This window comes from Mchenga conophoros, linkage group LG14 (genome assembly GCF_057382185.1).
Source record: "Mchenga conophoros isolate Kocher_MC1m ecotype Shallow Benthic linkage group LG14, M_conophoros_male_GT1.1, whole genome shotgun sequence".
Classification (NCBI taxonomy): Eukaryota; Metazoa; Chordata; class Actinopteri; order Cichliformes; family Cichlidae; genus Mchenga; species Mchenga conophoros.
The window spans coordinates 37,739,630-37,765,455 of NC_140539.1; the positions used below are offsets into that span (position 1 = coordinate 37,739,630).

Below are 25,826 nucleotides of genomic sequence, written 5' to 3' on the forward strand. Positions count from 1 at the left end.
CTCAGGAATTCGCATGATAAGGTGGGGCCAGGTTTCACAATGAACTCACCCGAAACTCTGGCTGATTGGGACCCACACCCAGTTTCACACCTTGGCTCAGGCGATTAGAGGATCATCAGGGGGTCCTTTTGTCCCTCTGTGGGGGGAAACTCCTACTAGGTTTATATCTGGGACTCTCCACCATTTGACCTTAGAACTGAAGAAGCTTCTCGGATGAGAGGTGAAACGTCTTCAAGCAACTCAAAGAAGTCCAGACGCTTTTCTTTGCAAGCTCCTTTGAACACATGCATGTGGCAGGGTAAGCCCACCATAAAGCATACCTGCTTAATTTTTTCCTTTTAACTAATAATAACCATAATTTATGAAATGAATGCCATGCTGCATTTAGTAAGACTAGAAAATAGCAACTGAGACCCAAAGAAAACATGTCAGAAATTACAGTTTTTTTCCATGGACTTCTGGAGTTGCCCCCTGGTCTTTACTTTGTCTTTACTTCTTAGATTTGGAAACTACATCCAGCTTTATTCATGCAGTCTGTGGTAAAAAGAAAGAAAACGCACAAATAGTTGCATAAACAATTTGATTTTTTGCATCCATCATTTAATGACTATTCACTTATTCAAACATCATGACCTTCTGTACGATTTAAAATGTAGATCTGCATGGTGATTCTCTAATATCTGCTGTTTCACAGCCTATGATGAGTGTGCACTTCCTTGTTTCCTCCGATGCTGCGTCCTACTTAACTTTCACGATAACACCTGGAGGACACATGCAAACAAACAATGTGCCAAAACTATTATTTGTTCTTCTTTGTTGAAAGAAGTCTTTCACTTTGCATTTTTTGCCTCCATTTATTCTATTCTGATTTTTTAAAGTATTTCACCGTTGCACCAGTGTCACATTAATTAGTCCCACTGTGAGATCATTATTCTAACTTTTGCCCTTGATCAGAACAGGAGGGACTGTAACAATGGCCAACTTCTCTCATAGTGCAGCTGGAGTGGTGACCAATGATACCACCACAGTTCTGTCACACTGGTTATCTTTCATCATGAACAATGAAAAATGGCACAGTTTACTTTCAGCTTTATACATCTTTAATACATCAGATAAAGAGAATGTTATTATTTTTTCTTCAAAAGCACTGGCTTTTGTTCAAAGTCTATAATTTATCCATAATTCACTGATTACAACAAGTCCTTTGAAATTAAACATGACACTGGCAGCTTGCTCTCACCAAATAAAAATGATCTGTAGGAGTCCAGAATTAGTGGACCAGCCAGCAGCAGCATTTTTGCTCACCTAGCTTGGTGTGGGTTTGTCCTCAACATTACATTAACAGAAATAAAGTTAAAGCCACTGAACTGCTTTGGTAAAGGAATAAAAAACAATTTAGCAGAAATTCCACTGTTTACCTGATCAGTTCATTCATGTAAAGCTCCTCCTATATGGACTTTGTGGCTGTAAAATCTTATAACCGCAAGTCTTTTGTCTTTCTCCGATCATAATGACTATGGCCACTAGTTAAACAGAAACAATGGGTCACAATAAACTGCTCAAATAACCTAAAGAGTTGGAGAGAAACTTGCTGTGATGTGAGTCAATCACTCTGTCCAATTCAGTTCCAAATAGTCATGTTTGCAAGTGAATTGGCTACACGGACTGACTCCATTGCATGAACTTATAATTTGGCGTCTCTATTCATTCATTCATCTAACCAGTTTCTTCTGCGTATCCAGTTCAGCCTCACTGGGTTGACATCCCGCTGCAGGGCTAACACAGAGAGACAGACCACTATTGATCCTCATGTTCCCATCCACAGCTACTTTAGAATTATCACTTAACCTAAAATGCACGTCTTTGTATTGTGGGAGGAAGCTGGAAGAAACCCTGCAACGACAACTAATTCACTGAGGTCTAAATCATCATAGATCTGTGAATAGTTTTTGATATTTCTCACAGTGATTATATTGTTTGTTCCATGATTGTTGAGACTCGGAAGAACAATTTAAGAAAAACAAATTACATATTGTGATGCCTCGAGGTGGGGTTAGGGTCGACTTACACACTGAGGATTAATACGGCCGGAGCTTTGCCTCCATACAGTGTGTTTCTCTACAACCAGCTGGAGAGTCTCAGAGTCTCCAACTAAAGACAGACCTGACACTCCACAGAGCGGATCTCTCTTTTTCTTAATGAAAAAAACATCCGTCTTCTTTCTTCTCAATACTTCCAACCAGCAAAACAAACACTGAGCAGTGAAAACTTCTGCTGGAAGAATACAATATTTTTTATAACCACACCAGTGTTGTTTGTCTACATGTCTGAACATATATTTAGGCAGCAATGAAACAGCGGTCATCGCTTGTAGCAGAAGGTTTACTGATCGTGGATTTCCATGATCCATGATAAGCTGATGGTGACAGAAACTACATCCTTGTTTCCTCGGCATGTTTTCAATCAATTCTAGTCCACTTAGGTTGTTTGGTAAAAATGTTTGTAAATCATTTCATTAAAAAAAGTCTCATCATTACCTCTAAAGTGATCTCAGTAGGATACCTTTATATTTATACTCTGGCTGATCATCAGAACAACTAAGCTGTAGTGCCTCTTCACCTCACTGTGCAATACCTTTTGTGCAATACTTTTGTAAATAGTCAACGGTGCAATAGACTCAATACTTGAAATGTGCAATTCACTTGTATTTTTATTTTTATTCCTATTTATTCTATTTATCCCCTTCGTATATTTTATTTATATTGTCTCTGTATTTATATATATGTGTGTGTGTGTGTATATATATATATATATATATATATATAATATTCTGTAACTCTGTAACTTCTGTCGGTGCTATGCTTTTTTGGAAATCGAATTTCCCAGAGGAACCCACCCGAGGGATTAATAAAGTTCTATCTAATCTAATCTAAAGAAAGAAAAATAAAACCAGTAGAACAGCGAGGATGACGATGCATCAATAATGAGCACTGAATATTATAAAAAAGATTAATTTTTTATTGCATTATTATTGAAGATGAAGACTGGACCAACTGAACTGATTTGTCCAATCTGTCCATCCATATACTTCAATCCCCAGAAATAATTCAGGGGATTGATCGCTTGCAAAGAAGGGGTGCAAGCCGATGGCTGAAGGTGAATCTGAGGTTTAACCTGAGGTTTGAGCAGAAAACAAATCATGATTCACACGTTGCACTTGTCATTAGAATGAAACGATAAAGTCCTTAGCACTGAGCCATACAACCTCCAACAGCTACACCGTTGCAATGGAACATATATCAGGACTTTACAGATCAATTTGGCTGCTGAACCAGCCCTCTCGCTTGCATAAACAGCACATCTTTTTCCTCAAGATAATTCCACATGCAACAGTGAGCCCTGTTACTGGTTTTTTTGAATACTACCAGATCAGCCCATTTCTGGCTTCTCGCCATTGGCTACAGATCACTTTTAAAGCACATCGTTGTCTGTCCCCAAACTACATTCAATTCAGTTCACCAAATCTCAACAGTTGCTTCAAGCTCGGAGCTTCATATTGTGAGGTAAACCCCATACCATAACACAGAGAAAACAATCAGATGACGAGTACTTGGTGACAATGGGAAGGAAAAACTCCCTTTTAACAGGAAGAAACTTCTAGCAGACCTTGGATCAGAGAGGGGCAGCCATCTGCCCAACCAGTTGGGGGAAGAGGGAAGAAAGACGGGACAAAAGACACGCTGTGGAAGACAGCCCGAGATTAATCATAACTCAGGATTAAATGCAAAATGCTGTATAAACAAAGCTGCTCTCTTGATGGCACTCTCACTAGGTGTTGGCTCTCTCTGCAGTATTTTATCACTTCTTGTTCCTGTTACACTCCACAGTGGTGTTCTGTATGGCTTCATTTGTGTAGCTTGCTTTATTACAGACCTTTAAATAAAACTTATTTTGTAGTGTAACCTTCAAGTGCTTTATCCAAAGTACAATTTCTGCTAAATCAGTTTCAAATTATATTCACTGATTGTATCTTTAGGGATTCACTAGCTTAGCGTAGCTGCTAGCGTAGCTCCTAGCCTAGTCACTAATCGCATGGCTTCCTCCTCTTTCTTGATCACTGAGCCTCCTTTAGTAAAAACAGTCGTGTAATAAATAAGGCTGGAGGCCAGGCTCAGTGAGTTGGACATATGGGTCCACACCCCATTGTCCCAGGCAGCCAGGAAACGGGTCAGCTGGGTGACGGTGAGGATGAAGCGTACCCTTAAATAACAACCCAGTATGCCACCAACCTGTTCACATTTGGAAATGTTCTGACCCAAGGCCAGAGCAGGCAACACTGAGGTAAGTGCTTTGGGACCATAAATAGGTGCAATAAAGATAGATGGCATTAAAATCCAGGGGAAAACAAACACTTTCAGGTAAGACAAAGATAATATTACTGCTGAATCAGACTCCAGATGTCTGTTTTCCTGACAAAGCTGCCACTGCAGGTCAAATGACCTGCAACAGCTGACAGGAGGACTTTATTTTAACACCTTTGTCACTGATGAACAGCTGCAAGTGAGACCATCCTCAGAAGAACCCCCCACACATTAGAATATTCCAATGAATAAAGCAGGCCAGTGAAAGACGACTAGTGGGAAAGGTGAAGGAGAAGAAAGGAGCAAGCAATGCAAAAAACAGGACCAACAAAGGTTTGCACTCAATTAGAAAGAAGGGATGGATTATATGGTTGGAGAGTACAGCTGTCCCTTAATGGCTGAGCAATGAGAAGTCACTTTGTGGAGCAAGTTCACGGACAGTCATTATCATCTGCAGGATTGCTCCCCGCGGTTATTCGATAGTTTCTGCATGAGGCTGGAAATCCTGGGATTATTTTGTGAGGGTGAACGTCTTAACTTTGCAGCTGGGCACTCACTGACCTCAGCTAACGGCATTCCCCCATCACCACCACTAAAAAGAAAAAAATACATTTTATTTGCTTTAATTACCCGTTTAACTTACACGCCCTCGTTTCATTTCAAGACAGCGTGAAAGTCTCTACAGCACACTGCAGTAATTTATGAACCCTCCACTTTCATCGTTTGTCTCCTCGGCTGTCACAGCAAGTGGGAAATGCGAAGTCAGAGAGGCGAGACAGGGAGAAAAGAATATAGCGACTACAGTTGATAACTCATTAGCCCAGTGCAAATACATCAAAAGTTTTCAAACAAGTGTTAATTAGTCTAAAACCACCGATGGACAGACGGCGACTGAAACCAAATGTCTAATGTACAGACACAGAGCAGTGACAGAAAAAGACAGGACTTAAGATCATTCAAAAGCAAATGAAAGAAACAGAAAAGACTTTATCGTCTCTGGATAAAGTGCAGAAGAGGAGATCAGGTGGTGTGGGAAGAGATTTCCTTTTAGGTTTATGTGAGCTTTTTTGTTTCCAGTGGTCGGCTCACAGAATGAGCAGCAGGTCTGATGACAGCTTTCTGATCATTTTGGTCCAGTTATAGCAAACCAGCAACAACGTTATTGTTGGAGATGCTGTTGAATTATAACTGGGGAGAGATTTGGAGGGATAATTGTTAGCCAGTTGGAATGGTGCTCACTCATTACAGGTTATCCTGTTGCTTTGTAGCATATAAAAGCTATGTTTGAGATAAATGTCACTTATTATGTTTCCACCTACAAAAAAATGCATTTTTTTAATGAAATTACTTATAAATGTGAGATTAGTTGGCTGCTTGAAACAAAACCTACTACTTGACTGGTAAAGTCTTTGGTTGAGTGCAGACAGCAGATGATGGATGAGTCACTGGATGAATGGCCAGGATTAAAGGGTGCTATTAATTAATGTGTGGAACTGATAGATTGATCAAACCGTTCTGCCATATTTCTTGGTGTTTAACAAACATGTGCTGTGTTCTCAAATGGAACAAGGAACTATAAAAAAAAAAAGAGAAACTTTGGAATAAAGTGCTCTCATCACAGCGATGACAACTCAGTCTAATTCTATTAATAACCATCATCTAGCACCCTGATTAAGTCACTAATCCTCTCTGCTCTCAGCTCCGCTGATTAACGCAGGATCACACACAGCAGAAACACGCTAAGTCTGACAAATTTACATGTGTTGTTCCCAGTCTTCACACATGCTGAGTACAGATTGAAGGATCAAAAGCCCATGTGTACAGAGCTACGCCAAAGTTTAGAAGATGCTTCAAAAAGAATGCCATGAATAATTTTTATTCATGAATTGAAATTTGAAAACCTAAATCAAATCAATATTTGCTTTAATAACGACACCAGCCCCCTTAACACTTGTGCAGTTTTTCGAGGTACTTCATTCCCGCTGGCTGTATACTTGAGGACATCATAATGCTGTACAGTGACTTTGGGATTCGATGCTTCTGTGATAGATGCAAATCTAAACTAAACACCTGAAGTGCCAAAAACATCTGCACATTGATCCGCATCTGTCAACAGGTGGCATGTTAATAGAGTCGCACTGTGTTCTTCTTTATGAGGTTCAAACTAGCATCAAGCTCCAGAGCTCCAGAGTGAAGTCAGCTCGGGGGGGCCAATCACCAAAGACTCCTAAATGTCCAACTTTACAGCACAGGCATGTTTACAGCCTGCTATGAAACACAGTGTAGGTCTAACTTAGCTCATTTCTCCTTTCATAACAATTGTAAAGAGAGTGAATATTTTTCATAACTAAACAATGACTATAGCAGTAAAGTCTAAAGCTAGGGCAAGGCTGGCATTACTCATTGAACTCAAACTTTTGGGACAGTTATTTGAGAAACAATATTGGTTGGTTTGAGGTGGCTAGTTTTCAATCAATCAATTTATAAGCACATTTAAAAAACAACACAGGTTGACCAAAGTGCTGAACATAATAAAAAAGTAAAAAGTAGAACAAACACACACAAAGAACAAAACAAAAAAACCAAAAAACTGTGTTTTCAGACGAGTTTTAAAAATGTCAAGTGTTGGAGCGATTCTAATTTCAAGAGGCAGACTGGTCCAAAGTTTGGGTGCAGCAATCGCAAAGGCCCGAGCTCTGTTTTTTAGCCTGTTTCCAAACTAGAAGCAACTTATCAGCTGACCTGAGAGTTCTATTCGGAGTATTTTAAGTTAACAGATCAGAGAGGTATGACGGAGCTAATCCATTTAGAGTTAAAAAAAAAAAATCTTAAAATCAATTCTACAATGTACTGGAAGCCAGTGTAAACGAGCCAAGACTGGGGAAACATGGTCATGTTTACGAGTGCCTGTCAAGAGTCGGCCTGCAGCGTTCTGAACTAGCTGAAGACGAGAGAGCAGAGCCTGGCTGATACCAAAACCCAAGAAGCCTGCATCCACGTTTTTTGCGTGAAAATAACTAAGAGGAATGTAGAAACAAGACAGAATACACGCGTATGATAGAAGGCAAGTCAAATGATGAAGTTGCAAGGCAGGGTGGAGATGAGTGTTACTGCAAAGCTACCTGCAAAGCTGAAAAGAAAGGTCTAAAAGATGGCACCTCTGCTCTGAAGTATATTAGAAGATGGTAGCACTGACAAAAATGGAAGTGGATCTGGATGCAGCACAACTAATGATGCTAAGAGTTTGTTGACAGACAGGATTATAAATGTGTACATCTGAGGGTAAGCTCACAGTTTGGAGATGTACAGGAGAGGGAACGTCAATATACTGGCCTAAGGATGTTGAAGATGTCACTGCAAGGAAAGAATAAAGGCGGAAGACCAAAGCGAAGGTTCGTGGATGTGGTGAGAGAGAACAACCAGATGGTTAGTCTGACTGAAGTCAGTGCAAAGTATATGTGCAGGCCAATGATCAGCTGTGGTAATCCTTACAGGCCCACCAGAGAAAGACGATTTAGTACTAACTACTGTAGCATGTGTTTACGTGATGAGCTCGTGCACTTTATGGCTCCAGCAAGCTAGCTAGCATTATCTGATCCTTCATCACCCCACTCTCTCATCCACATCTGGTCACTTCTGGTTACAAAAAACAACACTGGTGTGACAAAAAAGCTATTGCTGAAGCTGAAACCAACGGGGGAAATTGCAGTGGGTATGTCTATCTTTCATATACAGCACATGGGTACAACGAGAACAATTTCTGAAATTTGTTGATCGTTTTCATTGATTCAAACTTTGTGCAAGTTGCTGAGATTTTAACTCTTTTTGTAGTAGACTCATTTGATTTTCCAAGTTTACAAAAACTCATCCACACATCTGAAAACATCGGCGACATCACCACCATAATTGCTGTATCAATTTATTATGACATCGTCCAGATGGCATCTGCTGCATGCGCTCTGTACTCCCCAACAAATGTTGATCTTTTCATCTTTTAAGTAGCAAATATTTGACAAACTCATTCATATAAGGGAAAAAAACCTAAAAACTTGCCATTTGACCAAGATTTGACAACATTTCCAAAAATATTATTTTACTTTGACTGTTTTTGACTTCAGCATCATGAACAGTTTGACCATGAACAAGCAAAAATATGTCAAATGTCCATATATACAGTGGGGCAAAAAAGTATTTAGTCAGCCACCGATTGTGCAAGTTCCCCCTCCTAAAATGATGACAGAGGTCAGTAATTTGCACCAGAGGTACACTTCAACTGTGAGAGACAGAATGTGAAAAAAAAAATCCATGAATCCACATGGTAGGATTTGTAAAGAATTTATTCGTAAATCAGGGTGGAAAATAAGTATTTGGTCAATAACAAAAATACAACTCAATACTTTGTAACATAACCTTTGTTGGCAATAACAGAGGTCAAACGTTTACTATAGGTCTTTATCAGGTTTGCACACACAGTAGCTGGTATTTTGGCCCATTCCTCCATGCAGATCTTCTCGAGAGCAGTGATGTTTTGGGGCTGTCGCCGAGCAACACGGACTTTCAACTCCCGCCACAGATTTTCTATGGGGTTGAGGTCTGGAGACTGGCTAGGCCACTCCAGGACTTTCAAATGCTTCTTACGGAGCCACTCCTTTGTTGCCCGGGCGGTGTGTTTTGGATCATTGTCATGTTGGAAGACCCAGCCTCGTTTCATCTTCAAAGTTCTCACTGATGGAAGGAGGTTTTGGCTCAAAATCTCACGATACATGGCCCCATTCATTCTGTCCTTAACACGGATCAGTCGTCCTGTCCCCTTGGCAGAAAAACAGCCCCATAGCATGATGTTTCCACCCCCATGCTTCACAGTAGGTACGGTGTTCTTGGGATGCAACTCAGTATTCTTCTTCCTCCAAACACGACGAGTTGAGTTTATACCAAAAAGTTCTACTTTGGTTTCATCTGACCACATGACATTCTCCCAATCCTCTGCTGTATCATCCATGTGCTCTCTGGCAAACTTCAGACGGGCCTGGACATGCACTGGCTTCAGCAGCGGAACACGTCCGGCACTGCGGGATTTGATTCCCTGCCGTTGTAGTGTGTTACTGATGGTGACCTTTGTTACTTTGGTCCCAGCTCTCTGCAGGTCATTCACCAGGTCCCCCCGTGTGGTTCTGGGATCTTTGCTCACCGTTCTCATGATCATTTTGACCCCACGGGATGAGATCTTGCGTGGAGCCCCAGATCGAGGGAGATTATCAGTGGTCTTGTATGTCTTCCATTTTCTGATGATTGCTCCCACAGTTGATTTTTTCACACCAAGCTGCTTGCCTATTGTAGATTCACTCTTCCCAGTCTGGTGCAGGTCTACAATACTTTTCCTGGTGTCCTTCGAAAGCTCTTTGGTCTTGGCCATGGCGGAGTTTGGAGTCTGACTGTTTGAGGCTGTGGACAGGTGTCTTTTATACAGATGATGAGTTCAAACAGGTGCCATTCATACAGGTAACGAGTGGGGGACAGAAAAGCTTCTTACAGAAGACGTTACAGGTCTGTGAGAGCCAGAGATTTTCCTTGTTTGAGGTGACCAAATACTTATTTTCCACCCTAATTTACGTATAAATTCTTTACAAATCCTACCATGTGGATTCATGGATTTTTTTTTCACATTCTGTCTCTCACAGTTGAAGTGTACCTCTGGTGCAAATTACTGACCTCTGTCATCATTTTAGGTGGGGGAACTTGCACAATCGGTGGCTGACTAAATACTTTTTTGCCCCACTGTAGCAACAGCTCTTATATGGTGTACACATACTGGAGTGATAAAAGGAGGGACAGATAAACCGACGTGGAATTTGTGGAGAGAAGGCAAAGACGAAGAAGAGGAGGAGCAGAAACAGAAGGTGGAGACGCAAGGATGGCTGGATGGAGAAGTTAATAGGTGGAGGGCTGTTTTATCCTGAGAGAGAAGTGTAAATTCAGCAGGGAGGCAGCAGAAGTGCCAGACCCTGCATCTATCTGCCAACACACACACATACACATGCAGGCTATTAACGCTCCTGATTGGCTAAAAATATACAGCGTATAGACACGTACGGTGAATGAATGTATGCAGGCAGAAAGGATGCATTCAGGGTTGTTTGTGTAAGTGTGTGCTGGCAGCGTCTGGAGGCTGGCAGATGGTCAGAGCTGAGTCTCTCTCCCCTGTGGGTCCCTCATCTCTCTTCATCCCTCCCTCCCTACAGCTCTGCCTCCAGGGGCGCCCCGCCAGCATTAAGCCCCACCAGAACATCCCCCAGCTGGGCACAGATCTCCACCACCTCCTCCCTGCCTGGAACTGAACCCGCTGAACGTTTTTGGATAGAAATCTCACCATTTGCGCTTACTTTTTTTCTTTATCCATTTGAATTGAACATGGATTGAAGGTTAAAGCTGTCTATTAAACAGTAAAGATGTTTCATCACGCTGGGAGCAGCCAAACATTTTCAAATATCCATGGGCATCAGTTTCAAAGGAAGGCTGTTTTCTTTGATTCCTGGTGGATTTGATTCGTGACACGGACTTAGATTTTCATTTTCACAACTGAGCTGAGAGGTGAAAGGAGCTCAGGTGTCACATTCAAGGATATTCAGCTCTTTATAGGGACATTTTGTTGGAATCACACCCACAGACATCTAGAGAATTAAAATTTGTTTTGAACTGTAAAAACTAAAAAGAAGTTTTTAGCTTTTGTTGCGGGTCATTTAGATTGTTTCTCATGTTACAGACTCATAAAAGAAACCAAAACAACATCCAAGGTAGTCCTATTTAGAAAAAAATATTTGCAGCTGCCGAAGGCCACAGACAGCCAGACTAAATACAGCTGTTTGATGATTCTCTCACACTGTTTGTGAGCAATCACAGCATAAAAATAGAATTCTGAACAAACATTCATCTGCTCTAAACCCAAACAGCTCCATTATTGACTAAATGACCTCGACAACAGTTGCAGCAGCCAATGAGCGAGGCGGATAGAAGGTCAGTGACAATTTCAAGATCGAAATGGCTGAACTTCAATAACAACACAAAATAAGCCTTTAATGCAAAAATCACCTCACACTAACATTTTATCTACAACTGTTCAGCTGATACGTGTCCATTTACATTTAGGTCCATAAGTGTGTGGACAATAACACAATTTTTTTGTCATTTGTCATATCACCTCGTTCATACTCTGTTATTGACAGGGACAGGGAGCTAGAGACCCGACATCCAAGTATTCATCCCTGCAAATTTGTGAACATCTCTATCTGGTCTTTGAGTCTGATGTCTTTAGCTGTTTCTGGGTCAAACAAACACTGCGGCATCACTGAGAGCTACAAACTGTCTAAATTCTTTCATCTTTAATAAAATGATCAGCGTTGCTGGCATCCATGAAAACAGAATTTATGAAGTTTAACGGAGTTAGAAATTAGCAGGAAGTTAGTTTCCATTTAAAGATGATATATCATGTTCTGACAGAGATTTCTGAAAAATTAAACGTACAGCTCTGCTAAAACTTCCCACATAAATGAAGACAGAAAACTAAACAGCAGTGACATTTGTAGGGTTACTGAAGTTGGGCTAGCTAGTATGTAATTATGTGGTGGCTAGCGACACAGTTATGTTAGCATAACATAAACAGTGAAGCTGGAGGATGAACGTTAACTTTCCCACTCGATAAAAGTTAACGTGAGGGTTCCCGATGGTTAGGTACAAATGCAGTCGCATGGCAGGATGCTGTAAATGGACCAAACTTCAGTCAGGAGAACAACTGAGATAATCCATCCACAATACGAGGTTAGTCAATAATATACTGCTGCATGGTAAGGATTTAAAAACTGAGCTTTAAAACGTGCTGCCGTTGAACAGTGGTAATAAAAACAGAGAGAGGCCGACAGTGATCATTGACTGTTTTTAGGGGCTTGTTCAGATTAAATAGAACAAAGCATTAAAACATGTTAAAAACACAACTGCCTTAATAAAAGCAGAGTCGTTTGGACCCGGAAGCAGAGTTCATACGTCATAACTTAAAGACCAGATGGGCTCTTATGCTCACTGTTTGATGACATGACCTGAGCAGACCCCAGAGAACCTACAGATGCAGGAAGTTTAAACCCTGTCTTTGTTTCATCCATCCAAACACTTTATTTCAGAAATGTGTAAGTGCTTTTAGGTGAACTGTTTTTTTTTTTTTGTTGTCTTTTGCAGAATCAAATCTGACTTTGCTGGTCTCGAGTGTAATCAGTGGTTTGCTCGTTGTTGTTGTTGTTGTTGTTGTTGTTGTTGTTGTTGTTGTTGTTTTGCACATGCATAAGGCATCTGTGGATTATTGACTTTAGTAATGTGGCTCTAGATCAACTTTCAGGTAGAATTTTTGCATTTTTTAAATGAAAATTGTAAGTAAACAACTGTCGTTAAGGCTGCTTTTATATCCACAAATTAATATTGATTTTCATTCAACATACAATTGAATAAAAAAATTTAGCAGTAATATCCTCTGCTGCTAACTTGAATGGACGGCAGTCCTTGTTCTTGAATGCTGAAGTGAATCTACTCACTCGTGCGCACTAAATGTCAGTTAAGGGTTTTTTTCTCCACATTTGTAATATACAATGCAGTGTTTACAAGCAATTTATTATCCATCTCATCCTCACTTCCGCATCCTCCACCTGGGACACGCGGAATCCCCAGGGGGGGTTAGGCATCATCAAAAAGGTTTGTCAGAGTAAAGAGGAGACTTCAAGGGGACACCACAAAGGTATGAGAGGATTTTTCTACCAACACCCTTTAACTTACAGGTGAAACTGATTCATCAGCTGATCAAACAGGAGAGTTAATAATAAGATGGATGATTACAATACTGTAGCTCAGATAAACTACGTGTGGTTATTAAGTGTGCGTTCAACATGAATGATGAGCGAGTCACAAACAGTCTGTAAATCTTTTTTAACCCCAAATCTTTTCTATTTTTCATCTTCTTTGCTCATCCAGTGAAATACTTCTCGACTCTTTAGACCTCTTGGATGAAAAATGAGTCGCAGCTTCTCCAAATATTTGTCCAACACAGCAGCACTGTTACAGGTACTGTTACTCCTACGCTATCAGTTTGAACCAGAAAAAAGCATTTGTCATTCTACCTGCAGCCTTTTGTTAACAGAATTTATAACTTTTTGAGGATTATCCTGTTATAGTGTGACACAATGATGCTTCAACATATCTGCTGTAAAATCAGTTGCGTTTGTTTGTCTATTTGTTAGCAGTCTAGTGTCCACAGTTTTCAAGATATCATATTGAACTTTTGGGTGATGGTAGATACCAATAAAAGCTGCAGCTGATTTAATTTTGGCAAAAATCGGGTCAAGTCAAGGTCACGCCCTTTAGGGGGCACTGGGCTCTCTGAATGTTGTTGTTTTTAACAGGCAAACTCTTAATCTGCAGATTATAAGACATATACGATGATGAATTTCATATAATCATCTATCAGAATAAGCTGATAGATGAATAATCATCTATTAGCTTTTGCCACTTTCATAGTTTTGACCAGTTCGAGCCTTCCAAGTTGTTGTGTTCATCATTCGTGTTAAATGGTGCTTGCATAGGTCATACGTGTAATAAAACTGTGCATGGCTGGTGTGGCTGTTTGGTTAGATTTGTAAATTTCATGGAATCAGGTTTCCTCAAAGCAGAAAGAATGCTTCAGGAGATTGTAATTTGCAATCTGTCAAACCATTTACTGTATTTCTACATTTAGGAAACGTGAGTGGCATTAATGCTCGAGTTCTGAGACTGTCCTCCCACTGTGAACATTTATATACTTCATTTCATACTTTTATATTCTCTTCATTCCGTCACTGGAGTTAAATACTTTCTAATATTTTGTCTAGAAGCTCCTTTCTGACCTTCATTTAGCTGCAAATACAAGTAAAAATAATACAGACAGATGCCAGAAACAGACTGAGGCCTCTAAGATAACAGATACCAGAGCGAGGCTTCAAGGTCGCCAGCAGAAACCAGACATCATGTTACAGAGTGGAGTCATGTGGCCTGAGCCTTAGACTCCTTTCCAATAAAAAAGTAGAGGCCTTATCTAAAAGTCTTTATTGGGTTTGTATTAAAGTTATTGGACAAACGTCTCTTATCGTGGCGCCTGAAAGCAGAGATGGCACTGTTACGATATCCTGTGGATCTCTATATGCAGATTGTGGTGTAATACTGGGATGGACAATACCAGCAGTGTGTTGAGCAATCAGCAGAGATGACACATACCTTCTGGCCAACATAAATAGAACTGTTGGACAGCTGAATGCTGTTTATCTGGCAGGATTTGGGTAACATTTGGGTGAAATGGCAACAACATGATTAATCATCTCAAAACCTGAAGAAAGTGAGTACTTTTTAACTTTGAACCCAAACCTTATATGACACTGTTGATAACTCAAAGGTGTCTGGATGACTGAATGTTTGTATTCATCAATCAGAGAAGCGCCAGTGGGACCTGTCACTCGGTCAGTCAGACAAGTCTATTTGGTACGAGTCTGATTCATTGTGGGTTACTGTGTCTGTTTGATGGGTGATTTCCTGGTTGACTGATAGTGTTTTGAATGACTGATGAGGTGGAGATTTGGTCGAGTGCGTCTGCGTCCCTGAGGTGATAAACTGAACCCATCCTTAGTTTACAGGCTGAATATCAAATTGGCCTTGTCTCTGGGTTTTGTCACTTCATCCTTTTTCCTTTCTCTTTGAGCTTTTTCCCCTTTTGATAATCTTTCTCATGTCACACTTTCACAGGCTCTGCCTCTGTGCTCGCTGCTGACCTTTGTGACTGTTTCTTGTCAACTTTCCCCTTTAGCTCCATGTCACATTTGCTTTGCCTCTACTTGACACCACTTGTTCTTTTTTCTCACTTTACTTTGTTGTCGGACTTTGTTCTACATTTGACATTTACTTGCAAACAAGATACGGAAATCTTCACTGCACACAAAACTATTTCTACAACGTGTATTCCTTTAACAATACTGTGGACATCAGTTTAACCCTTTAACACCTACCATAGAACCAAGTCCGCCAGAGCTTATATTAGATTTTTACATGCTGTGGAGCCATTTTCAAGTTGATATACATCAATACAACCATTATAGCCCAAAATTTAATAACATGTATGAATTAAGTGCATAGTAATTACATTAATTGCAAAAAAGTGCAATAAACTACAAAAAAATTGAAAATCGTTTTTGTTTTTTTAACATAAGAGGCTTATCCCTCAAAACTGTAAATACAAAAAAGTTGCACAAACTAGTTTCCCACCACAGGAAATTTATTTTGAGTGTCTTCATAGTTTTATTTTCGAAATACACCAATTTTTATATACTGCAGGAAAAACGAAAATAAATATTATAGTGCAAATTTGCAAAAAAGCAGCATATGCATCAAAATAAACTATTTCCAGCAGTGCAATATGAGTCCTAAGCATCCCAGAAACGACACAAAGTCATAAAGTCAAACATAACTTTTAAAAACACCAGTATAGGCTCATAAGGCCCTGATGGTAAAAAACTACATTTCCGCGAAAATGACGTCACTTCCGATTTCGGGCTGGATTCAAAATCACACCAAAAATCAATGTTAACATTATCCCAGTGTTTCCTTTACTTCCTGTAGCAGTACATCTACAACATATATTACAACTGCTTATTACAACCTGAACTTTCAGTGAAAAGTAGTGAAGATGTTGGAGTTACCAGAGCGTAATAGCTGCTCTCAGGCCAAAGGAGCTTTTTCAAACACATGAAAGCTGCAAAATAAAAAGAATGAAAGAGGACTAAAATATCATATCTAGAGGTAATGCTATATTACCAACTGCTGGCCAATTAAGCTGAATCAAGGTGAGCAGTTTCAAGCATGTCCAATCGGGAGAGGAAAGAGAAGATTACTGGAGGAGTTGGCTGAGGGGAGGAAGATTTGAGCATCAGTGCTGAGACTGATGGATCTGTGACCCGATATCAGAGCAAAGAGAGAAAATAAACTGAATTGATTTGTAAGTTTTTTGGAAAACAGAAAATGCTAATGTGCAGAGCAGATGTTCCACGTTATTGTTAATATGTCAGCCCTGCTTGGACGAAAAGAAATAAAATAACTAGGGCCTGACGCAACGCCTTGAAAGAAAACCACAAAAAACAACAGAAAACCGAACCTAGAATCAGTGTAGAAATCATCCGACCTTACCGAGGGTACATACAAGCACAGCATCGCAAGGACAGAATAAAAGAGACAAGGATGGCGTCTATAAATAAGTCCGCTTTGTATTATCCCTTTCTTTTACGGCAGCAAGAGAAGAGACCAAACTATAAATCTCGGGTCATCGCCGTGAGTGTGTTCGTTTTTATAACTGCTCCTTGGAAATCCATTACCTACCTACCTACCACAGCTCTACGGGGAGGATGTTCAATAGAGAGAGGCAGAGATTCAGAGGGGAGAGTGAGAGAGCAGGGCGATGAATCACAGAGGAAGGTCTACTCTGAAATATGTGGCTCTAAATCAAACTGTTAAACTCCGACACGACAGAAAAGGAATAGTGTGAAGATGGATGAGAAAGACAAAGAGAACAAGAGAAAAAGATATAATAGATAGTGATTGTGTCATTAGGTCCATGTTAAGTTCAATCACAGTGCGGCTGCAGTTTAATTTGTCAGAAATTAGACCTAAAATGGTTTCATTTAGTACCAACTGTGGACATTTTCCTGACATTTTAAACCAAATCGTGATACAATTTCTCGGTAATAGAGCAGCCTTATTAACTGCTGTAGAAAAAGATGAAGGGAAATAAAGCTCAAACGTGAACATTACAAAGCAGTTTGACATCAGAACAAACTTATGACATACAAGCAAAAGGACACATTTACACTTTTAGGAAGAAGAAGTGTTGTGGATAGGCATAGCTTTGGGTCACGTGGTGTCGGTAATAGTAATAGTGATTGCTATATCACCTGTTCACGGCCCGAGGGAATTTTTGTGAATGAGTGGGTGATGGGGGAAGTCGACTTTTGCTGACCGCTCAAGCTTAGAATGTTTTTGATCACAGTTTTTCTACGGATTTTAAGAATTTGATAACAAATAAAGGAGTTTTAACCTGGAACTTTGACTTACGTTTTAAACAGCGGGCGCGTCAACAATATTCCCCTATTCAGCTGCTCGGCAACTCAAAGGCTTGACAGTCGCCAATATTTGTCAGCAAAAAAGTGCGGCGGCAATGGAGCCTCCCGCAATCAGCGCTGAATAAACGCCGACGCGAGCCCACACACCGCCGCCACTACACCCATAAAATCGGCTAGTCTGACAGATAAGGAGAAGACGACGGTGGTATGTAAACTGTGTTTGTTTGAACGCAGTTTGGATTCTGACCATACAAAGATGTTTTTGTGACACGCCCACCGCTACGTTTGCTGTTGGATTTGGTGTGTGTGTGTGCTGTGGCTCTGCAGGCGTTCAACTGAGTTTGAAGGAATTGCTGTTGCCTTTGTTTTGGATTTTGGCATGCTGCTTATGTTGAATGCTTAAAATGAGTGGATCGCAGGCTGCATCTGTTGTTAGAAAAACTGAAAAGGATAAAAGATTAATTTCCCACACTGAGAAAGCTCTTGCAAACAAAATTGAAACCATCCAAACAGATCGGAAAAGGCATATAAACAAAATGAAAAATGTTATTATGTCTCTTAAAGAGCTAATGAAAGATGATAAAAATCATTCACAAGTCAAAAAACAGTTTGATGAGTTAACACACCTGTTTAAGGATGCCAGTGCATTGCATGAATCTTTGCTTTCTCTAATCTCATTTGATGAGAAAGATAAACAAAATACATGGCACTCAAGCATCGCTGAATACAATAAAGAGTTTATGGAGGATATTAAGATATGGCTTTCTGAAACTGATAAACGTTCGGGGAGGCCTTCATCTGACAAGGCACAGTCACAGGAAACTTCTCTGGGAGGAGAAGTGGAGGTGCGAGAGCACACTGGAAAAGAACCTCAATCATCTCTTAATCCTCAGAATGATGTTAATGATGACGTGTTGCCATCCGACAGTGTGTCAAATCAAGGCAGTAGGTCAAGCTCAAGAGTATCATCTACTTCATCTGCACGTCTCAGGGCAGAAGCTGAAATGGCCGCCTTGCTCGCACGTCAACATATGCTGAAAGAAAAACACTCTCTTGAAGAACAAGAGGAACAATTGAGGAGAAAGAAAGAACAACTTCAGCTTGAAGCAGATATAGCTGCAACTGTTGCAAAGGTGAACGTGCTGAGAACTGGATCCACTATGCGGAGCGTCGCTTCACGGAAATCTAATGGAATGGAATCATATTTTAAAACAAAGGGAAACAGCCTTGAAATTCTTAATGTGGATGCAGAGACTTTTGTTCCACAGACGCTTACAAAAGGAAATGCAATCACTGGGAATGCAGAGCTTCAAGTAAAAACAGTGCAACAGAATATGAAAAGGGAAAGACCTGCACCCACTCTTATGGGGCCTTCTGACGCTTTTGGATCAATTCCACCTTTGCCTAAGCCACAAGCTGCTCATCCAGTAGCCAATGAAAATCTGTTGTCCATTATGGAAAAACAAAATGAAATAACTTGTATGTTGGTCCATCAGCAAAGTCTTTCTTCACTGCCCAAAAGGGAGATTCAAACCTTGGATGGTTTACCTTTACATTTTCAGGCTTTTATGCGCTCGTTTGAACAGGTCATAGAAGCAAAGACTGGCGATGCTGGCGACTGCCTGCATTATCTTGCACAGTACACCAAGGGGCAGCCCAATGAACTTGTTAAAAGCTGTCAACATATGTCTGGAAGTGCTGGATATGTAAAGGAAAAGACTCTGCTGTATGAGCACTTTGGGAATGGACATGTGATTGCATCTGCTTATTTGAACAAAGTTCACTCATGGCCACTGATTAGATCGGAAGATGGAAAAGCTCTTCAGGCATATTGTTTGTTCTTACGTGGATGCTGCAATGCAATGGAAGAGATTAATGATCTCTCTGAATTAAATACACCTTCCAATATGCTTGCTGTGATTAGGAGACTGCCATATAAGTTAAAGACAAATGGCGAACAGTAGCATGTGACATTCAGGAGAGGCAACATCGCAGAGCGGCATTCATTGACATTGTTTCCTTCCGTGAGCCTCAAGTTTAAATTGCAACAGATCCCGTCTTTGAAAATCTATGTGACGTTCCAGCAACACATCTAGCAGCCAAGGGCAGCAATGGAGGGAAACGTTCTCCACATCTAAGAGCTAAAGGAAGTAGCTTCGCCACAACAGTCTCTGATGTTGAGAGACAGAATCAGACTGGGGCTCAAGATCGTCACAGCACTGTGAAGGCTTGTTTTTTCTGCAAAGGCGGACACACACTGGAGTCATGTGCTCTGCTTGATAAGAAACCTCATAATGAGAAGATTTCTTTTCTTAAAAAGAACAGCATCTGTTTTGGCTGTTTGTGTACTGGGCACATAAGCAAAGAATGCAGAAAACGCCTTTCATGTAAAATCTGTGGTCTCCGACATGCAAGTATACTCCATATTCACCACAAAGAGAAGAATGAAGTCGAACCTAATAATGAGGCAGATAACATTCCTGTTACGATCCAGACTAGTGGTCTTACTGGGGCCGGTGAACAGGACTGTAAGCTTGCCATTGTGCCAGTTAAAGTAAAATCAAAGAGAGGTCAAAGAATAGTGGAAACGTATGCCTTTCTGGACCAAGGGAGTTCAGCATCCTTTTGTACAGTGGGTCTTATGGACAAGCTGAATATTGCTGGGAGGAGGACAAAGATTCTCCTGCGCACCATGGGACAGGAGAAAGTGGTGGACAGCTTCATTGTACCTGAACTTGAAGTTGCTGGATTGGACAGTGACATGTACTGTGATATGCCTAACCTCTTCACTCAGCATAAAATGCCTGTAGATATTGGTAACATCCCAAATCAACAGCACCTGGATGACTGGCCACATTTGAAGCATGTTCATTTGCCAGAAATTAAGGCCAATGTTGAGCTTTTGATTGGCATGAATATGCCCAGAGCTCTAGAACCTTTGGAGGTCATCCGGAGTGTCGGTGATGGACCTTTTGCCATTAGGACTGTGCTTGGCTGGACAGTGAATGGGCCACTTAATCGAGAATGCTGTGGAAGGCCAGGATGTTTGGCAACAGTTACTGTCAACAGAGTTTCTGCTGTCACACTGGACAAGCTATGGAAACAGCAGTTCAAGATGGACTTTCTCTTAAACTCTGTCTTTTGGACGGATGGCACCGCAGTGTTGAAATACATAAACAATGAGACTTCCAGGTTCCGTGCTTTTGTGGCGAACAGAGTGTCAGAAATCCTCAAGGCTTCTAGTGCCTCCCAATGGAGGTATGTGAACACCACACATAACCCTGCGGACCTTGCCTCCAGAGGTATGAAGGCAGAGACCTTTTTACGTGACACTGAATGGATATCTGGTCCTGCATTTCTTACACAGCCAGAGAACAATTGGCCTGTGAACCCAGAAAACTTGCAGGAACTTCCACATGAAGATCCTGAAGTTAAGGTGGCTGCTGCCATCGAGGTCTTACAAGCACACAATGATGATCATCCTCTGACCCTTTTAATCCATCGTGCCTCATCCTGGACTCGTCTCGTCAGGGTGATGGGTTGGATTTTGAGGTTCAACACATTGCTATTGCATCACAAGAAGAAACATTTCCAGTCTGCATCTGATACAATTCAGTCTGAAGATGCTCAACATAAGGTTGATTTCCGGCATGGCTTTCTTTCATTGGGAGAGATTGAAGATGCTGAGATGCAAATAATTAAGTTCTGTCAGAGGAAAAGATATGCCGAAGAAATTTCTCATCTCCAAAGGGGAGAGTCTGTGAAACGAAGCAGCCACATATATAAGTTGAATCCTGTTTTGGAGGATGATGTGCTGCGGGTTGGTGGACATCTCAGTAGGGCTGTCATGTCAGAAGATTCCAAGCATCCTGTCATAATCGCTAAAGAGCTCCACATTTCTAATCTCATTCTACAGCACATTCATAAAGAGGTGGGTCATGGTGGAAGGAATCACATACTCTCAAAGCTGCATCAAAAATACTGGATTCCTGGTGCTGGTACTTTGATTCGAAGCATCATGTCGAGGTGTGTGACCTGCAGAAGGTTTCATGGAGCTGTAGGCCAGCAGCAGATGGCTGAGTTGCCTGAAAGCAGAGTGACCCCTGAGAAACCCCCATTTAGCTTTGTTGGAGTGGACTATTTTGGTCCATTTGAACTGAAGCGTCGGAGAAGTCTTGTGAAGCGGTATGGTGTTATTTTTACTTGTTTGGCAATTAGGGCAGTACATATTGAGGTTGTGTCATGATCCTGGGTCTGTTGACCCAGCGTTTTGAGTTTTAGTTTATGTAAGCCCGTCAGGTTTCCTAAGTTCATTTGTTATCATGCCTAGGTGTTTCTAGTTCTTATTATTTCCCCCTTGTGTTAAATCTCCCCTGCTCTTCATGCGTTTCATGTCTGTGTCTTACGTTGTCAAGTTCGGGTTGTCATGTCTATGTCTCTTTATGTTTCCTGTTTTATTGTGAAGAGGTCTGGTGTTTCTGTGTTCATCGTGTTCAGTTTTACTCTCCCACGGTGACGTCATTATGTTCATGTGTGCCAGCTGTTTCCCCATGTGTTCCCACTTCCCTCATCATCCTGTGTGTATTTAGTCCGTGTGCTTTCAGTCATTTGTGGTCAGGTCGTCTGCTCATCCATGTCTCATCCCCAGGTACCCATGTCAGTTCACTATGGTTAAGGTTTTTCATGTTTTGTTATTAGTTCACCCAGTTTAGGTTATTGTTTAGTTTCACCGATGCCCGATTATTTTTACCCTCATTGCTAGCCTCAATAAACGGCTTGTTTTGTTTATCCACACTACGTTTTGGTCTGCGTTTGAGTCCTCCTCTGCAACACATACGGTCTGCCCCAGCCAGACCGTGACAGGTTGCCTCATCTCTTGACACTGACTCTTTTATTAACGCCTTACGACGTTTCATCGCAAGACGAGGTCAGGTACAAGAACTGCGCTCAGACAATGGGACTAACTTTGTGGGCACAGAGCGCGAGCTGAGACGAGCTATGGAACAGTGGAATCAGGAAAAGATCTCTGATGCTGTGTCTTTGAAGGGAGTGAAATGGATCTTTAATCCTCCAACTGGATTGCATCATGGCGGAGCATGGGAACGGTTGATTCGTTCTGTCAGAAAGGTCCTTAATTCCACTCTCCAAACACAGCATTTGGACGAGGAAGGGCTCCAAACTGCTCTTTGTGAAGTGGAGTCAATCCTTAACAGTAGACCCATTACACTGGAATCCACCGATCCAAATGATTTGGAAGCCTTAACACCAAACCATCTCCTTCTTCTCAAGTCTAACCTGTCTTTACCACCTGGCCTGTTCCGGAGGGACGATCTCTACGCACGTAAACGATGGAGGCAAGTTCAATATATATCTGATCTGTTTTGGAAAAGATGGACTAAAGAGTACTTGCCACAACTTCAGCAGTGCCAGAAATGGGGAAGGATTAAACGCAACGTTGTTCCTGGAGATGTGGTCCTTATAGTGGATGATTCTGCACCTCGTGGTTCCTGGATCATTGGGAGAGTCACCGGAGCTGCACCAGATGAAAAGGGGCTTGTGCCAATAAGAAGAAAGAATTCAATCCTATATTGTGTTGTGACATCATCAACCTTTATGACCAAGGTCACGTTCCCCTACAGGAGACAGAAGAATTTAAATGAGCTTGTCACATTAGTGTGAGGTAAAAACTGGGGAAATCAAATGCTGGTGACTGACAGCAAGCCGTGCAGCCTCGTGTGACTCGCGTTTAATGAGATATGTTGCGTGGCACATCTCACAGAAAAAAACACAACTGTGCTACGGTGAGATTCAAGATTGTGAAATCATCCTTTAAACAAAGGCTTTTATTTCCAACTCAATTCACTTCAGCTGGTGAATTTAATTGTTCCCACCACCAAAATGTTGATGTTCAACCAGGTCAAACATGGGTAGAAACTGCTGGGGCTTTGAAGCAGTGAAAGTCCCCCCTCCTACGCCTCGCAGCGCTTTCATCCACTGCCTAACATCCCCAAACTCTACTTTGCAAAGGTTTGTGTTTGAGACATTTTATCTGTTTGTTCAAGCACTTTATTATTTTTTTAAAAGACTGTCTTTTGCTGTCTGTAAACACTCAAGAACTGCTCGCTAAGCAGGAATGAAACTGTCAAAAGTGCAAGACAAACTGGAAACTGAGACCAGTTTCAAAGGAAAAACGGTGCCTTTTGAAAGGTGTTGGTTGCAGTAAAGTGTGCAGTGCACTGTTTAATTGAACTGTTTATAATAGCTAAACTTTACTCTTTACCAGCATCCTGTATGACAATGATAATAACCCAACTTTTTGTCCTTTGCTCATTTTGCTCAATGAAAAAGTTTGAACATGTTTTATTTCTTCCTGCCATGTCAGGAGCATCGTGATAACACGGCAAAAAATATTACACGTCAAACAAGGTCAAACGTTGTTTGGAAATATCCGGCCCGTTCTCACTCCCGAGGTGTAATATCGAGATGATTTGTCAAGTCCTGAGGCACTCCTGAGGAACGCGAAAGGTGACCTCCCTCGTTCTTATGCTACGCGCCGGGTTATGGATGAAATCCAGTGGTATTACACGTTCCAGCCATGTATTCCAGTCATAACCATAACCTTATCCCTAACCTTAACCAGCACTTTAATGACATTAGACAGTGTTTTCCAAAGCAATTTAAGTAAAACAAACAAACGTGCAGATTCATTCCAAATGGTTCTCATGTTTTATTCATTTTTCTGATCTCGTAATATAGGGACCTGTTGGATGCTCAGAAACGTAATATATTGAGTTTTCAATTAAAAATGTTCCACTTTGGGGGTGGGAACGTGTTGAAATATCGACAACAACTCTGCACTATGTCCTGTTTAACTGTTACCTGGGCTGAAGTAAGAAATAAATTTTTTTTAGCTCCAATGTAAATATCATTAAAAAAAAACAGGCGATGCTCCTCATGACAAAATCTTAAGATCAGAAACTTTCTCAGTTCTGTTTGGATCAAAATCTTGAAATCATGAGAATCAAAACAAGAGACTTTTCCCAAACACAGAGAAGAGTGTGACGATGAATCTGGAGGAGCTTGTTTCCTCTTGAGGAATGAAGGCGCAGTAATAAACAGAGAGCACAGAGACAGAAACAGCGGCGAGGCCGACGAGCAGGGCATTATCATGAAAATGAGACATTTGCATTGACAGAGAAAAGACATCAGCCATAATAATAATAATAATAACATCTGTAATAATAATAATTATCACAATAACCAGACTTCTGTTTGTATTCGGCTGTTTGCGGCTCTGTTGTGAATTACCAAAGATGGAATCAGTGGAGAACGTGATGAATGTGAATTTGCTGGACAGCTGCATAGAAATAAAAAGGGTTCCCTACTAAATCAGCGGCGCACAAACAGTTCGGCTCATGAATACTTTTACCATTTCATATTCAATGCAAACATGTCCAATTGCTGTTGATGTGTCTGTGGAGCTGCTGCACATAAAAGATGGTTTTCATGAAGACTGAAGCGTTTTATGTATAAAAGAAAAAGAAGACAAGAACCAAAACAAGCTGAGCTTCCACACTTGATATCTTTTAGTCAAGGACAGTGAAAGCTAACTGATTTCTACAAAGAGAGAAAAATAATGGTGGTTTTCTAAAGTAGCGATGTAAGGAGTATTAAGGGTTTATTAATAGTTTCAGATTAAAACAATAAAAATAACAAGCATCCATGACTTTGTTCTCTAGCGCTTTTTAAAATGTGCTTGAAATAAACTGAATATATAATTATATATATATATATAATTTCAGATTCCACTAACATTTAGCACTGTATAATTGCACACTTACATTGTAAATAAGTAAGTAGTTACATTGTTTCTTTTTTAAGTGATGGAACTGCAAAAATCTGCATCGGTTAAAAAAAAAAGGTAAACAGAAATGTAAAAAACGCCAACACAATCCCAACACACCAATATGGATCCATGCATGTGCTTCAACTGTGATTATGTGCATCTTACATGGGACTCATGTAAGTGATCAGCAAATGTAGGCATTTGACTGAAAACATCCTGAGTCAGTAATCATGAGTGTGAGCAATCGATCTGAAAAATAGATCGCGGTCAAAAGCCACAGCAACAAATGAGAGCATGAAAGACCTCTGAGGGGATGTGCACTAGATTAACTGTGAAGATGTATGACTATTGATTCTGTTTCAATACTACAAGAGGTTGAAAAGATAATCAACAGATTATCCATTAAAGTGACCAATCACATTAGGACCCCATCTCCTTTTGGGCTTCGCCTCC

General features: G+C 40.8%; 2 protein-coding genes across 5 annotated transcripts in view; one reads left to right on the top strand and one right to left on the bottom strand.

The window, feature by feature from the left end:
- LOC146560354 (histone H1.5-like) overlaps positions 1-10,696 on the top strand; it is a 46,454-nt gene extending 35,758 nt beyond the window's left edge. Inside the window, exon 2 of the mRNA XM_085244406.1 lies at positions 10,601-10,696. Within this exon, the coding sequence (XP_085100532.1) occupies positions 10,601-10,696 (96 nt within the window). The remainder of the gene's footprint in view (positions 1-10,600) is intronic.
- The window catches only part of LOC146560353 (leucine-rich repeat and fibronectin type III domain-containing protein 1-like protein), a 423,438-nt gene that overhangs the window by 145,392 nt on the left and 252,220 nt on the right, over positions 1-25,826 (bottom strand). The window lies entirely within an intron of this gene.